Source organism: Numida meleagris, chromosome 2, assembly GCF_002078875.1.
Source record: "Numida meleagris isolate 19003 breed g44 Domestic line chromosome 2, NumMel1.0, whole genome shotgun sequence".
Taxonomy (NCBI): domain Eukaryota; kingdom Metazoa; phylum Chordata; class Aves; order Galliformes; family Numididae; genus Numida; species Numida meleagris.
In genome coordinates, this window is record NC_034410.1 from 26620440 (window position 1) to 26633845 (window position 13406).

The window sequence follows — 13406 nt, forward strand, 5'->3', positions numbered from 1 at the left end:
ACATATACCTTAAACCTAGCAGAAATTTTGAGTAGCATTTTTTTCAACCAAAGCACACAAAGCAAAAAGAATAACTATTTATTTATTTAAACTGTTTTCAAAACCATGAAGGTACTGTTTTGGCTGTTCAACTTTGTATGGATCTTATTATTCATGTTGTGTCCAGCATTTGTGTGTGGTCAAGACAGAGGCACAAGCAATACTGAACAGAGTCTGGCTCAAGGGCGTCTTGTTTTTCCAGGGTCCGTGAGCAAATTGCCCTTTCTCATGTGTTATTGTCCTTATCTTTTAAACAGGCAAAGATGCTAACCCACAGGAGAGAAAAGCTGCCATGAAGAATGCTGAAGCATTCATACAGCAGATGAATTATCCTGCCAACACACAGGTGCAATCTATTATGAGACGATACCAAGAGATAATGAACTCTGTTAAAGGCTTTGTTTTTAAATCAGCAAAACAAGTATTGTTAAGGGCATATAAGTCAATAAAGGCAATGTTTTATTGACAAATAATTCAGAAGAGTTTTTGTTTGAGTAACCATGTCAGCTTTGTTTTCAGTCCATCTCATGTTTCCTGTTTCATTTCAGATTCAGGTGCTTCCAGAAGGAGGTGAAACACCAATTTTCAAACAATTTTTCAAAGACTGGAAGGATAAAGATCAAAGTGATGGCTTTGGCAAAGTATATGTCACAGAGAGAGTGGCTAAAATTGAGCAGATTGAGTTTGATGCTACAAAGTTGCACGAGTCTCCACAAATGGCTGCCCAGCATAACATGATAGATGATGGCTCAGGGAAAGTACAGGTAATTTTGGTGTTGTAATTAACACCCATCCAATTTCCACCTACCCAATTTCTTCTGTTACTTGTAGTAGGATAAACTGCTACTGTGCGTTTTGCCATTTAAGCTGTTATGTAGAGTAAAACTACATTAATGGTTATTCCTACCATCAGAAAAGGAACTTGGAAGTGGGAAGTGAATTCTTTGTCAGCAGTATGCTGGCATATAATGTTATTTTTATGCTCATGAAAGCCATCAGAAGAAATCAAAGAGCAGAATTTTCTCCCCTTTTATAAAAGACTTTTAAAATAATTACTTTAAATATGATCCTTATCCTAAAGGGACACTTCTAGCCCACATCATCTTGAAATCTGGAATGGGAAAACTTGACTTTGGAGTCAGAAATTTAATCCATTTATCTACATATGTCTTTCTCTATCTATCCTGTCAGCTTCTTTGTCCCAAGTAGGCATCTCAGGTAGCCTGGATTTTGAAAGAATATGATGGCTTTAGAGTCACAGAATGAATCACAGAATCATAGAATCATAGAATGGTTTGGGTTGGAAGGGACCCTTAAGATCATATAGTTCCAACACCCTGCTATAGGCAAGGACGCCTCCGTCTAGACCAAGTTGCTCAAAGCCCCATCCAGCCTGGCCTTGAATGCTTCCAGGGAGGGGGCATTCACAACCTCACCAGGCAACCTGTTCCATTGTCTCACCACCCTCACAGTAAAGAATTTCTTCCTAATATCTAGTCTAAATCTACCCTCTTCCAGTTTAAAGCCATTTCCCCTTGTCCTGTCGCTACCTGCCCTTATAAAAAGTCCCTCCCCAGCTTTCCTGTAGGCCCTCTTCAGGTACTGAAAGGCTGCTATGAGTTCTCCTTGGAGCCTTCTCTTCGCTGGGCTGAAGAGCCCCAGCTCTCTCAGCCTGCCCCCATAGAGGAGGTGCTCTCTGATCATCTTCATGGCCCTCCTCTGGACCTGCTGCAACAACTCTATGTACTTCTTGCTTTGGGGGCTCCAGAACTGGACACAGTACTCCAGGTGGGGTCTCACAAGAGCAGAGTAGAGGGACAGAATCACCTCCCTCAACCTGCTGGTCACACTTCTCTTGATGCAACCCAGGATACTGTTGGCCTTCTGGGCTGCAAGCGCACATTGCAGGCTCACGTTGAATCTCTCATCAGTCAACGCTCCCAAATCCTTCTCCTTAGGGCTGCTCTCAAGCCATTCTCCGCCCAACCTGTATCTGTGCTTGAGGTTGCCCCGACCCAGATGCAGGACCTTGCACTTGGAGTCCTTCTAAATCTATCCATGCCACACTGAAATCTCTTTGGATTAGTCTTTTGTATAATCAAAGGAATGTATTTGGACTACACAGGGCTAGCTTGGTACTGCACCAACACAGCATGAACACAGGTCTGAATGTTGAGATCCTGAAAGTAAGAGGAGGAATAAATACCCACCTTCTTATTGGCTTATTTTCTGCATTTCTGACCTCATACTTGGGATGGTCCATAGATTCCAGCCACAGCAGTTTAGATCTGAAGCACTTTTTATTTATAATTTCAACAGCATGTTTATGGAGGGCAGTTGTTAACTGAGTTGAGCTGTAGCAAATAAAATACAAGAAATCTTCAAAACTGAATCTTGACTACCTCTCCCAAACGCTATGATGGTCCTACTGGAAACCATAATATTGTGCCATTCTTGTTACATTATCATCTTAAGATGTTAAGAAAGTAAGTTCAGTATAGCAGTATGTGATGACATTAAAGCATCAAGACAAGGAAAAGCATACTGCAGTGGCATGTTGATCATTATTCATTCATTCAGTGGATGTAGGGTGCATACATACACTTCAGTGAAGAGTCTTTCTTGGTCATATACTATAACATTTGGGAAGAGAAGCAAAAGTTGCTTAAGGTATGATAGAATAAATTGCCCCTTGAAGAGTCTCAAGATGAAATTTGGCATTTTGCAGTGGTTTCTGTGTTTCCCCAGATCTGGCGTGTGGAAAGCAGCGGCAGAGTTCCTGTGGAACCTGAGACGTATGGACAGTTCTATGGCGGTGACTGTTACATCATCCTCTATACTTACCCTAAAGGGCAGATCATCTACACATGGTATGTGTGGACAGTTTTGCACAGACCTCCAGTATGTGGATATTATTTCATGCTCACTTTATGTCCTGTTGAGAAGAGTACAGCAACATGTAAATGCAGGGTCATTTACTATGTATTGGACATGCACTATAATCTTTTGACCATTTTGAAACTGGGCTCAACGGCTGTATTCATTTTACCTTGTCTTCCTCAGGCAAGGAGCCTGTGCTACAAAAGATGAACTGACTGCATCTGCATTTCTGACTGTTCAGCTGGACCGGTCATTGAATGATCAGGCTGTGCAGGTTAGTGTCTTTGGGCTGACATTGAACAGAGCATACAATATGGATGCAGAAACGAGAACTGAAGGGAGGAGATAGTGTTTGAAGACAGGGAATATGAATTGCTAATGGTGACCCCTTCTGTGCATGCATTTGTCATGTATCAAGATATTTAACTTCCATTCAGTGCATAAACTACCTGAAATTACTTGCATTTTACCACGGCTTAATGGCATGATGATTAGCCATGAAGCACTGTAAATTTACCTCCCAGTTCACTCTGTAGGGAATTGTGCATGTTGCCATACTGATCGTTTTTCATAGCATTTAGCTTAGTTGCAGAAGGTAGGTGTATCTCCTTAGTTAAAAAAGCAAATGAGTTTGTATTCACACAGACTTTTTGTCATCTACCTATTTGTACAGATAAAACCAAGCTGCCAGTTACTTGAACTCAGTTCAAAATCTATTTTTTCCAGCTTTTCCCTTTTATTTTCTTCATGCAACTAATACTGTTTGATCCTCATTTTTATCGTCAAATACATTTCTTACTTGTTGGTGTTAGTGGGTCGGTGGAGAGGTGGAAAGCCTCCTATTTTCATAGAAGAGCTCAAGCAGGAAGATGACTAGGGACAGGCAGGGATTTTCTAGGCACTAGAAGGTAATTCTGTATTTCCCATTCTTTAATTAACAATGTAAGGACTTACCTCACCCACCAAGGTACAGTAAACTTAAAGGCAAATCATGCTTCTGCCTATAAATCAGTTATGATTTATTATTGAAATTATACTGAGGAAAGTTTAAAATACTTCCAGTTAATTATTCCTTGAAGTATTCCTAACATATGTTCTGTCTTTGGACAGAGCTCAGCTCAGTACAATCTTATCTCATACCTATGACCAGTACTGCAGTAATAAGAACATTACAACTAAATAGCTGCAATAATGTGATTAAGAAGCTGTTTTATTAAAGCTGTGTGTGTATAAATATACACGTTAAGTACAGGTAATATATCCTAGGTAGGAATGTATCTGTTTAGGAATATACATACAAGTATATATGCATGTGTGGATTTGTACGTATATACATGCTTATCTAGAATATATTACCTATATTTAATGTGTATAAGCATTATTTGAAAGTTTTCAAGTGTATAATTTCTACTCACTAGATGGCACTACAGTACAAATTACTATTAAAACTCCATGACTGCATTTGTTTTGCTGGAACATTTCCCTCAGTGCATTTCTTCTGTGTTTTTTGTTTTTGTTTGTTTCTTCGTTCTTGTTATTTGTCATTTGTAAAATTCTGCCGCAATCTTGCAGCTTGGCGTCCACAAGCATACATGTTAGGTGTCCCTGCCAGGTAATGTTCTCAGTCTGACAAGCAGTACAGCAGCTGGAAGCACTTCCTTGATGGCCCAGCATGACCTGCCAGCCTGCAGCAGCCCTTCCTTGGCTCTCCGCTGCCTCCAGCCTCACTTTTGTAGTACAGTAACCTAAAAGTAGCAGTTCTTCATAGCTCAGTGTTCTTTGAGATGGCAGCAATGTCTTTTGTATCCATAACGGAAGTTCCCTTTGGTCATCCACGTTACTCTCTGCAAGACAGATTTGTGCTCATCTTTTTCACTGTATTACAGATAAATGCACATATAGAAAACCAATCAGGATGAACAACCACCCTCTTGTGTTTAAGTACACAGCCCCTAAAATTTCAAGTTATTTTTTAAGTGGAATTAAGTGACACTATGAAACTCTATGAAATGACAGTTCTTTTGAAAAAAAAAAAATGCAATTTTCTCATTACAGTAGATAGCAGACAATCAGTGAGACATTATGTTAGAGGTTTGAATCCTGTCTGTGTGTTAGCACGATTGACAACAAATCTCACAAATACTCTAATGTGTCTGGAACAATATTTTTAGATCTTCTCAGATTGCCACTTCTTGTACTTGCTAACACTCCTAGTTTTATTGGCTAACATCCTCTATGCTATTCAACAAAGGCTAAAAATAATTACTCATGTCCTTTTGTTTCTTTTATTGCATTTCTTTACGTATGTACAGATTCGAGTCAGTCAAGGCAAAGAACCACCCCATTTACTGAGCCTGTTCAAAAGTAAACCACTTATTGTCTACAAGAATGGGACATCCAAGAAGGAAGGTCAGAAACCTGCTCCACCCACACGGCTCTTCCAAATCCGCAGGAACCTAATGTCCATTACCAGGATTGCCGAGGTAAGGTCAACTGCTAATTAAAATGGTATAGCTGCCATGAGCTGCTCTACTTCTGTTGAATAGTCACATCTGGTAGGAACACAACTCTAAAAAGCCACGGGTCTGTGTGACCAACCTATCTCAAAGATCAAAGGGAATAAAGTATAACTGGCTACAACCAATCTGCTTGTTTCAGAGGAAACTGTAAGAAAATGTGTAGTGGGCAGTCAACTGACAAAGAACAGACAAGAAATCAGGAACCCTTAATGAGACAGTCCTTCCTACTGCCAGATAGTTCTAAGATTTGTCCTTCAAGTCAGATCCTAGTTGCAAGTGAAGCTCTTCTCTATAAGTCCAGGAAAAAAAAATCAAATTAATAAAGCGTAGCTGATTAACATCTATCTGTACGTCTTATATAAACATTCAAAATAATGACCCATATTATTTGAAAACGGGAAGAGTAAAACAGTTTCTTTCTTGATACAGGTTGATGTTGACGCAATGTCACTGAATTCCAATGATACCTTTGTTCTGAAACTTCCAAACAACACTGGTTACACCTGGGTGGGAAAAGGAGCAAACAAAGAAGAGGAACAAGGAGCTCAATACATTGCCAGTGTTCTTAAATGCCAGACTGCTAAGATTAATGAAGGCCAGGAACCAGGTTGGTTTGAAGCCATGTGGTTTCTAATGGGCAGCTGTGATATACAGCGCTGTATGGAAATACAGCCTCAATGTTTTTCACAATTATGTATTTTGTAAGCAGAACCATATGCTCACTCTCTCCCTTTGAAAATCTAACCCACTATTTTCAATGGAAATCTATCTGGAATTGGCTGATGCACAAGTATTGCAATGCCCTGAAAGTCTGTAGGGCAGCAGCAGGTGCTGCAGAGCAACGTGATCCTTTCTTAGCCCTTGGTGACTAGGAGGGGAGCAAGACATTGTTCTGTGTCAGTCTGCAAGCGACAACTTTATTGCTATGTTGACAAACTGGAGGAAGAACTGTCCTGAGAAAATGCACTCATCTTTGAGGCAGCAAGTAAGAAACTGTTCAGGGATTCTTGAAATAGCATCAAGCAAAACCATAAAATGTTAAATCCACTGCTATATAAATTATGTATTATATATTTCAGAGGAATTCTGGAAAGCACTTGGAGGTAAAAAAAAATATCAGACTTCATCACAGCTTTTGACAAAGGCTGAAGATCATCCCCCTCGCCTGTATGGTTGTTCTAATAAGACTGGCAGATTTATTGTAAGTGCATAATGGATACTTTCCCCTTTCTTTAATAGTATAATTTCTGGCATGTTTTATCTTGGGAACCAACAGATACTAAACGAATTTGGGGACCTGGCTTTTCTTTGTGTAGTTAGTAGTGCTTAGCAAGAGCTAGAGAGTTGAGGCTTGATGCTTTGAATCAATCCATGTGCAGAGAAGAGACAGAAGAATTAATACTGGAGATGTCAGCACAGCCTGCTCCAGATGGAGACTAGAGAGTTGCAGATGCAAAAAGACAAGGCATTTGCCTAGTCAAAAGCAATTGTGTTCTTGCAGAGCATTGCCAGACTGCTATCATTTCTCTGAGAAAATGCAGGTCAGTGCCTTTCCCCTTACATGTTTGATAACGGGGGTGAGGAAAAGAAACATCCTAAGCCCTTGCCAGAAATCCTTAACAGCCTGAAATTCTCCATAGAGATTTAGGACATGTAATTGCCTCTAAGGCATTGGCCTGTGCTCTGGGAGGTAGGAGGACTTATTTCCTTAGCAGAAATATCCAGAGCTGTGTGCTGAGTATTAAGCCTATGGTTTAGGATTAATTATTTATCATATTCTGGGAAGGTGTTACTGTTTGGAAAAGATGAACTAATTTTTAGATAGGCAACATAGTTGGCTACCATCTCTGCAATTTCCTTAAGGGAAATCTCATTCATATGGAGAGAGATAAAACAAATAGGATCCTTTAATAAGGACTTTAAAATCTTATGAGAGTAGTAAAGGATATTCTTCTAGCAAACTTCTAAAATACTCCTGTGAAATACAATTAGAGTAACCAATCTCACTCTTAATAGCCTGCTGGCAGCTATGCACTTGTTTGGTTTTTTGTTTTAAATTCCCTCCAAATTTGTGAAATTCTGTATCTCCTGTTGCATTTCCCTAGTACCTGACTCACCACTGTTAGAGCTCACCACAACAAAGGAGTCGGATCACTCAGAGCTTCTGGCCACCATATCATGGTAGAGGGAAAAAAGGACTGACTGATTCCAGTCCCTCTAGCACTCCTACATGACCAAGCGTAGCCAAATGCTTGATAGACCTTTACAATTAGCAGGCTATCTATTAGCTACATTATTAGCTCTCCTGCTCATACAGATGAAAATTAAACTGCTTTCTTATCTGCCTGTAAATCCCTGGAAGAAGCAAGCAGTCTGCATTTCTTTTGGGGGCTAATCCTTAATGGCTTAGTTAACTATCATGTCTCATTTTCAAGTGACTGGAAAGCTTACTTGCATGTGTATTTCACCACTGAGCTCACCCACTGCAAATCAGAGTAGTTTCTTTATTAATGAATGTAAGCTGCATGAATACATCAGCTTAAAATTGATTTAGTTAGTTTGGTACATGTTGCACTGTGGAAATCTCCCTGCCTTTTCCTTCTGGCAAACCTCAGTCCTAATTTACAACAGTCACAATTTCTATTATCCTTTTTAAAAAATGTGTGGACTGTCCAAAATAAGAATATCTTGAGCAGTCATTAAAGCAAAAGCAAAAAAATACCCACCAGAGTGTCTTTTCCAGATTGAGGAAGTCCCAGGAGAATTCACTCAGGACGATTTGGCTGAAGATGATGTCATGTTGCTGGATGCTTGGGAGCAGGTAAGCTGTGTATTTAACCACTGTTTTTGTTTTTTTTGTGGTAACAAGAATTTATTCTTAACAACTTAGCATGTAAGATGGGAGGAAAGATCATATTTCTGAGAATGAAAGAGGTTTTGCTTTCTTTAAGTTATATCATTGGGAGCTGCAGTTTCTGAGCTCTGTGATGTGCTAGTGTGAACATACGTGACTGAATTTCTGAGCATAATGTGACACCACAGCAGGCACTTCCCATTAAAACCAATGGAGGCTGCAAGAGTTTAAGCTCCAGGATTGAGGCTCTCGATAATGTTCTTGACTTCATCCCTTAAATTTATTAAGAAAGAAGGTTATTGCACAAAAAGGTATAGAGAAGCCACAAAATCAATGTAGCAGCAGCACTTACGAAAAGTCTTACTAGAGAAGGGGACAAATGCTAGACCTTTACATAGATTTCTTCAGAAGAACTGGGTCGAGGGTGACAGAAATAATCTCCATCATTTTCCTGGGTTCACAGAAAACTGAAAATGTTGAGAGATTTTTATATAGCAGGCAAACTTACTGTGAGTGTGGATAGCACATCTATGTCTCACATTCTCTCTATTCTTTCTCTGCACCTGGGAGGGAAATGGGGAGAACATCACGCTTTACCTGTATTCTTCAGCCTAATCTTCAAGGAAAAAAGGCTGAGATTTTAGGAAATGTGAAGGAATGTGCAAGGCCCATGCAAGAAGGAGCCGAGGTGAAGGCAGTAGTAAGAGCTGGGTGGGAAGGTGTTGGGATATTCTGACTCAGATATGAATGAAAGAAATCTGGGAAAAGTAGCTGGTTTCCAAAAGGATCCTTGGCAGAAAGAAAGGGAAAAAAAAAAAAAAAAAAAAAAAGTGGAGACTGCAGATTGAGGCTCTGGAAGTTGGGTTACTCAGTGAAGTACCAATTACCCTGAGTAGCATCTGTCTCAGGGTACAAGTGTTGATGCATACACAGAGCTTGATCCAGAGACAGCTCCTGTTCAGCACTTTTACCCGTACCTGAAGAGCAATTTCCCTGCAAACTAGGAAAAGCTGACCATGGAAAAGGTAATTAGAGTTCCTTTCATCTGAGCGCATAAAGTCTGGCATCCCAGTGTCAAGAGAGTGGTGAAGCTATTGAGCATAGATCTACATTCTCTAGCAAGGGAAAAAAAAGAACACATTAATTGTGGTTTATGAGACGTGTGTATCTCTGCAGTACTTTCATAGAATATATTATTTCTCCTAGTGGAATCAACTGTTTTGTGTTTTGCCTACTGCACATAAAATCCTATTGAAAACACAAGAGCTAAATCTTTCTCTCCTCTGTTTGCAGGTTTTTGTCTGGATTGGGAAAGATGCTAATGAAACTGAGCGACAGGAATCCGTTAAATCTGGTAAATCAAATCAGTTTGGCAGAATTCTGAGTGAATTAGCATCAATAGTGCTTAAACAAATGAAAAGTTATTGAAGAAGAAATGCAGTTCTGTTTACAGTGTTGTTTAGAAGAGTTATTGAGCTTATTAGAATTTAATCCTGGATAAGATTATTTTCTCCTTCAAATGTAACTTAAAGCTCTTGTATTTTTCTTATCTGTAAATTTATGAAGAGAGAAAATAATTGGAGCTTTTTAAAGTGAATATAGGAGAGCTCCATGAAAAGAAACCACACTGAAAATAAAAGGAGATATTACTGACCCAAACCCTACAATGTACAGTCAAAGGAATGCCAACAAATCCCCAACTCCCTGTACTGCCACCCTTGGAGGAGGAAATTCCTACTGCAGAACAAATCAAGACAATTTACCTGGAATGAGCCTCCTTGAAAAATCCTGTGTCATCTTTGGTGTGATTTCTTATACCTGAGCCTTCCTGATGGAATTCCTGCTAAAAATGCTTGCAGGCATTTCCCCAAAGCAGCTAAGGTTAGCTCGCTGCATTTCCAATAGGTACTGATATTACACTGAGATGTCAGGGGATCTGTACTGAATGCAGCTATGAAGCTTTTACATGGCAAAAGTGGGACTGAAGCTTGTGCATTTGTACAGCACCAGCAAATGCCTTCTCCTGATCAAAGGCCAAAACACAGTTGTATGGCAGTGGACCGATCAGAGTAATAATCACTGTTTGAAACTTGTGGAAAATTCATTCACTGGCAGCTGGGAGAAATCAGCAATTACTCGATCATTTCATTGCCATTGAAATAATTGAATTGAAGACTTTATTATAATAGCCCTGGGTTCTTTATGCCAAAGGAATTAACTAATATCTTCCATGTTTTATTTCGCCCTGCTTCTAGCCAAACGCTATATTGAAACAGATCCTTCTGGCAGAGATAAGGGGACCCCCATCGTCATCGTGAAACAGGGGCACGAGCCCCCAACCTTCACGGGCTGGTTCCTGGCTTGGGACTCCAAAAAATGGAAAAACTGACCTACCCAAGGGAGCTTCAGCTTCAAGCCAAAGAATCATGAGTGCACAACTATTTTCTAGTATTTGTAAGCATAAGCTTATGCAACAATATGATGCAGATGTTGTTACCCTTTCCTGAGCTTTGATATGTTATATGAATAACTTAAGAATTCTCAGTGCTGGATAGGATAAATGATAATTTTCAGGTGAGGTGGGTGGGGCTTTTCATGTAGGCAATCTGTAACCTATGAATTCTTCACAAAGCAGCTGTGGATCAGTTTATTTTACTGTGCTAAAATGGACCAAATTCTGCCTTCCCTTAAAAATTCAAACCAATGCCAAAGAAACTCCTTTAGTGTAAGGTCAGCATAGTTTTGTGCGTAATTTGGCCGGTGTAGAATTTCAGATGATGCCTGATCCACAGCTTGGTCTTGCAGGGGGCAAACAAGAGATGAGTATTTTGACAAAGCTGTTCTTAACACATTTGTTTGCTATTCTTGGTCTAGATATTATAACTGGAGCTTAGGATTGTACACTTGTGAGAATATGAAGGTGTTTTGTGGTTGGGTTTGTTGTTGTTGTTGTTGTTTTTTAGATTCTATCTAGCTCATTTTAATGGATTTCTTAAGGTTTCTCTATGCGAACCAGCCTCCAGCTCCAGATCTTTCCAACTGAAGCTCTCATACACATTTTAGGGCACTACTTATTAGTGGAAGCAGAAGTAACAGCTTCAAAAATACTTACTCTGCCTTAACCAGACTGCACTGAAGCCATACTTTCTCTCGGTTGCCTTACTCAGCAGTCCCTTGTTCTTTCATAGCACGGAGTTTGTTCACATTGTCAGGTACAGTGTATGTTTCCAACTCATTTTCTAAACAGGTCTCAGTCAAATATCAGCATGGAAACTCCTTGTTTCAGCAGCATTCCTGACAACCTGGAGTATGAGGAAGCACATTATAATCTTCTCTCAGACAGTTGTTTTGGATTTTTTTTTTTGTATTCTGATGAAGAGTACATTATCAAAGTATGTTTTTTTTAATTTGTAGTTTAGCCAGAAAAGTCTCCTTAAGGGCATTAGGAAAAGTCCTGCTACAAATCTATAGCACTGCTTTAAACTAGAATGCTTGTTTTAAACAATTTGTACAGCAGTAAATCATGTCAATGCGGCTTTTTAATGAAGGCTTTTCATCTCTTTTGTTGTTCTCATAAGATAATTTGGCAAGTGAACATTTTAGCTGTTTTTTACTTTTTTTTAAATGATTGTGATTTTGAATCTGAGTAATGCAAAACAGTGAATTTAGTCTGAGCTCATAACAACGTTGACCAAAAAATAAAGAGAAGCTAAATCAATTAATTCGGGGAGCTTTTTCGGCTTTAAACATTTGTTTAAGTCCTTTCTTAAGTAACTGGGCTGTATCTGGATGTCATTTCATTTTAAATAAAATCATGAAACAATGTTATATGCAAAACTGATTTTCTTATGTCAGACATTATTGCTCAGTGCACCCACTGATGTCTAGAAAACCTTCTTAAAAAACAGAGGATGCTTTCCTCCTCAGGTGGACAATGCAATGAGAGGTTGAGTGTGGGGTTTTGTTTGTTTGTTTGTTACTTTGAAGCTGTTTTACCCAATGAAGAGCTAATTCTTCCTAATAACTGTGAGAATTTGAGAGCTGGGCACTTAGAAGCATATTGTTTCATCTTTTAAAAAGAGAACTACCACAATTGTTATTATTAGGCTTTCCAATTCCCTGCTTGCAAAAATGATTGACTACGGGAATGATTATTTTTCGGTGAGAGGAAATAGGATAGGTCTTGCTTTTTATTTATAAGAGTAGAAGAGATGTCCTTCTCCTGCTGGGAGGAGCACAAAGACCTTTTCAGCAACTCAGCGCACTTCACACAGTCACTGAGCAGTCTCTGATTATCTCATGGTCGTCTTTGACACATGCATACGATTATTTTTGAAAATTAACAGTTATAGTAGCTCCTTAACCAAGGATTAAACAAGATTTGCTCTCATTGTACATCAACATCTGCCAGAATGCTGACAGCTCTGAACCCTATGCAGGCTGTCAGCATGTGCTGCAGCACTGTGGAAGCCTGTTTTCAGCTCCCTTGCACAAGACAGAGACGCTTTTGTGGTCTCCTGGCTCAGGCATTTTGGTCTTCAGTGCATTGTTCTGGCACACTGATTGCTGATGTTGAGAAGAACATTGAGAGCTCATAACTGAACAATGTTTGCAATTGTGCTTTGAGCATGAGAGCTGCTCGTAACAACGTTCTTGGTTTTACTTGCGAGTGAGAATGTTTATTTTTCATATATATATGTGTGTGTGCAGTACATACAAAGATATGTTTCTTTCCTTCTCCCTGCCTCTCTATGAAGAAGACAGGACTGTGACTGCTGGGAAATACTGAAGATTAAGCTATTTTCAAGAAAATATTTAAGCGCATTACCTTTATGAATACGCATATCAAATACACATTTATTTCAGAATAAATAGAAAAAATTGTGCAGATGTATGCAGTGAAGTTCATTCAGGAATAAGCTGTGTCTTGCATTATTACCAAAGAGTGACAGTATTTTCAGCCTATTTCTCAAAGCAAATTTAGACCCTGAGTTAGCAGTTTCATTCCATTTCCAAACAGCAAGTATTTGTGTGTTTCGTTGGTCAAAAATACAGCATCATTTTGATGTTAATACAATTTCATTGCAGAGAAAACGTATTAGGAGTCCTTAGAG

At 39.3% G+C, this 13406-nt stretch overlaps 1 protein-coding gene across 6 annotated transcripts in view; it reads left to right on the forward strand.

The window, feature by feature from the left end:
* SCIN (scinderin) overlaps positions 1-12129 on the forward strand; it is an 87572-nt gene extending 75443 nt beyond the window's left edge. For all 6 annotated transcript variants that reach the window (XM_021386894.1, XM_021386896.1, XM_021386898.1 and 3 more), the window contains 10 exons: positions 297-385; positions 588-803; positions 2788-2909; positions 3103-3193; positions 5232-5402; positions 5868-6045; positions 6518-6639; positions 8182-8259; positions 9586-9646; positions 10548-12129. In XM_021386894.1, coding sequence (XP_021242569.1) covers positions 297-385; positions 588-803; positions 2788-2909; positions 3103-3193; positions 5232-5402; positions 5868-6045; positions 6518-6639; positions 8182-8259; positions 9586-9646; positions 10548-10681 — 1262 coding nt within the window. In that variant the 3' untranslated portion in view covers positions 10682-12129. The remainder of the gene's footprint in view (positions 1-296; positions 386-587; positions 804-2787; positions 2910-3102; positions 3194-5231; positions 5403-5867; positions 6046-6517; positions 6640-8181; positions 8260-9585; positions 9647-10547) is intronic.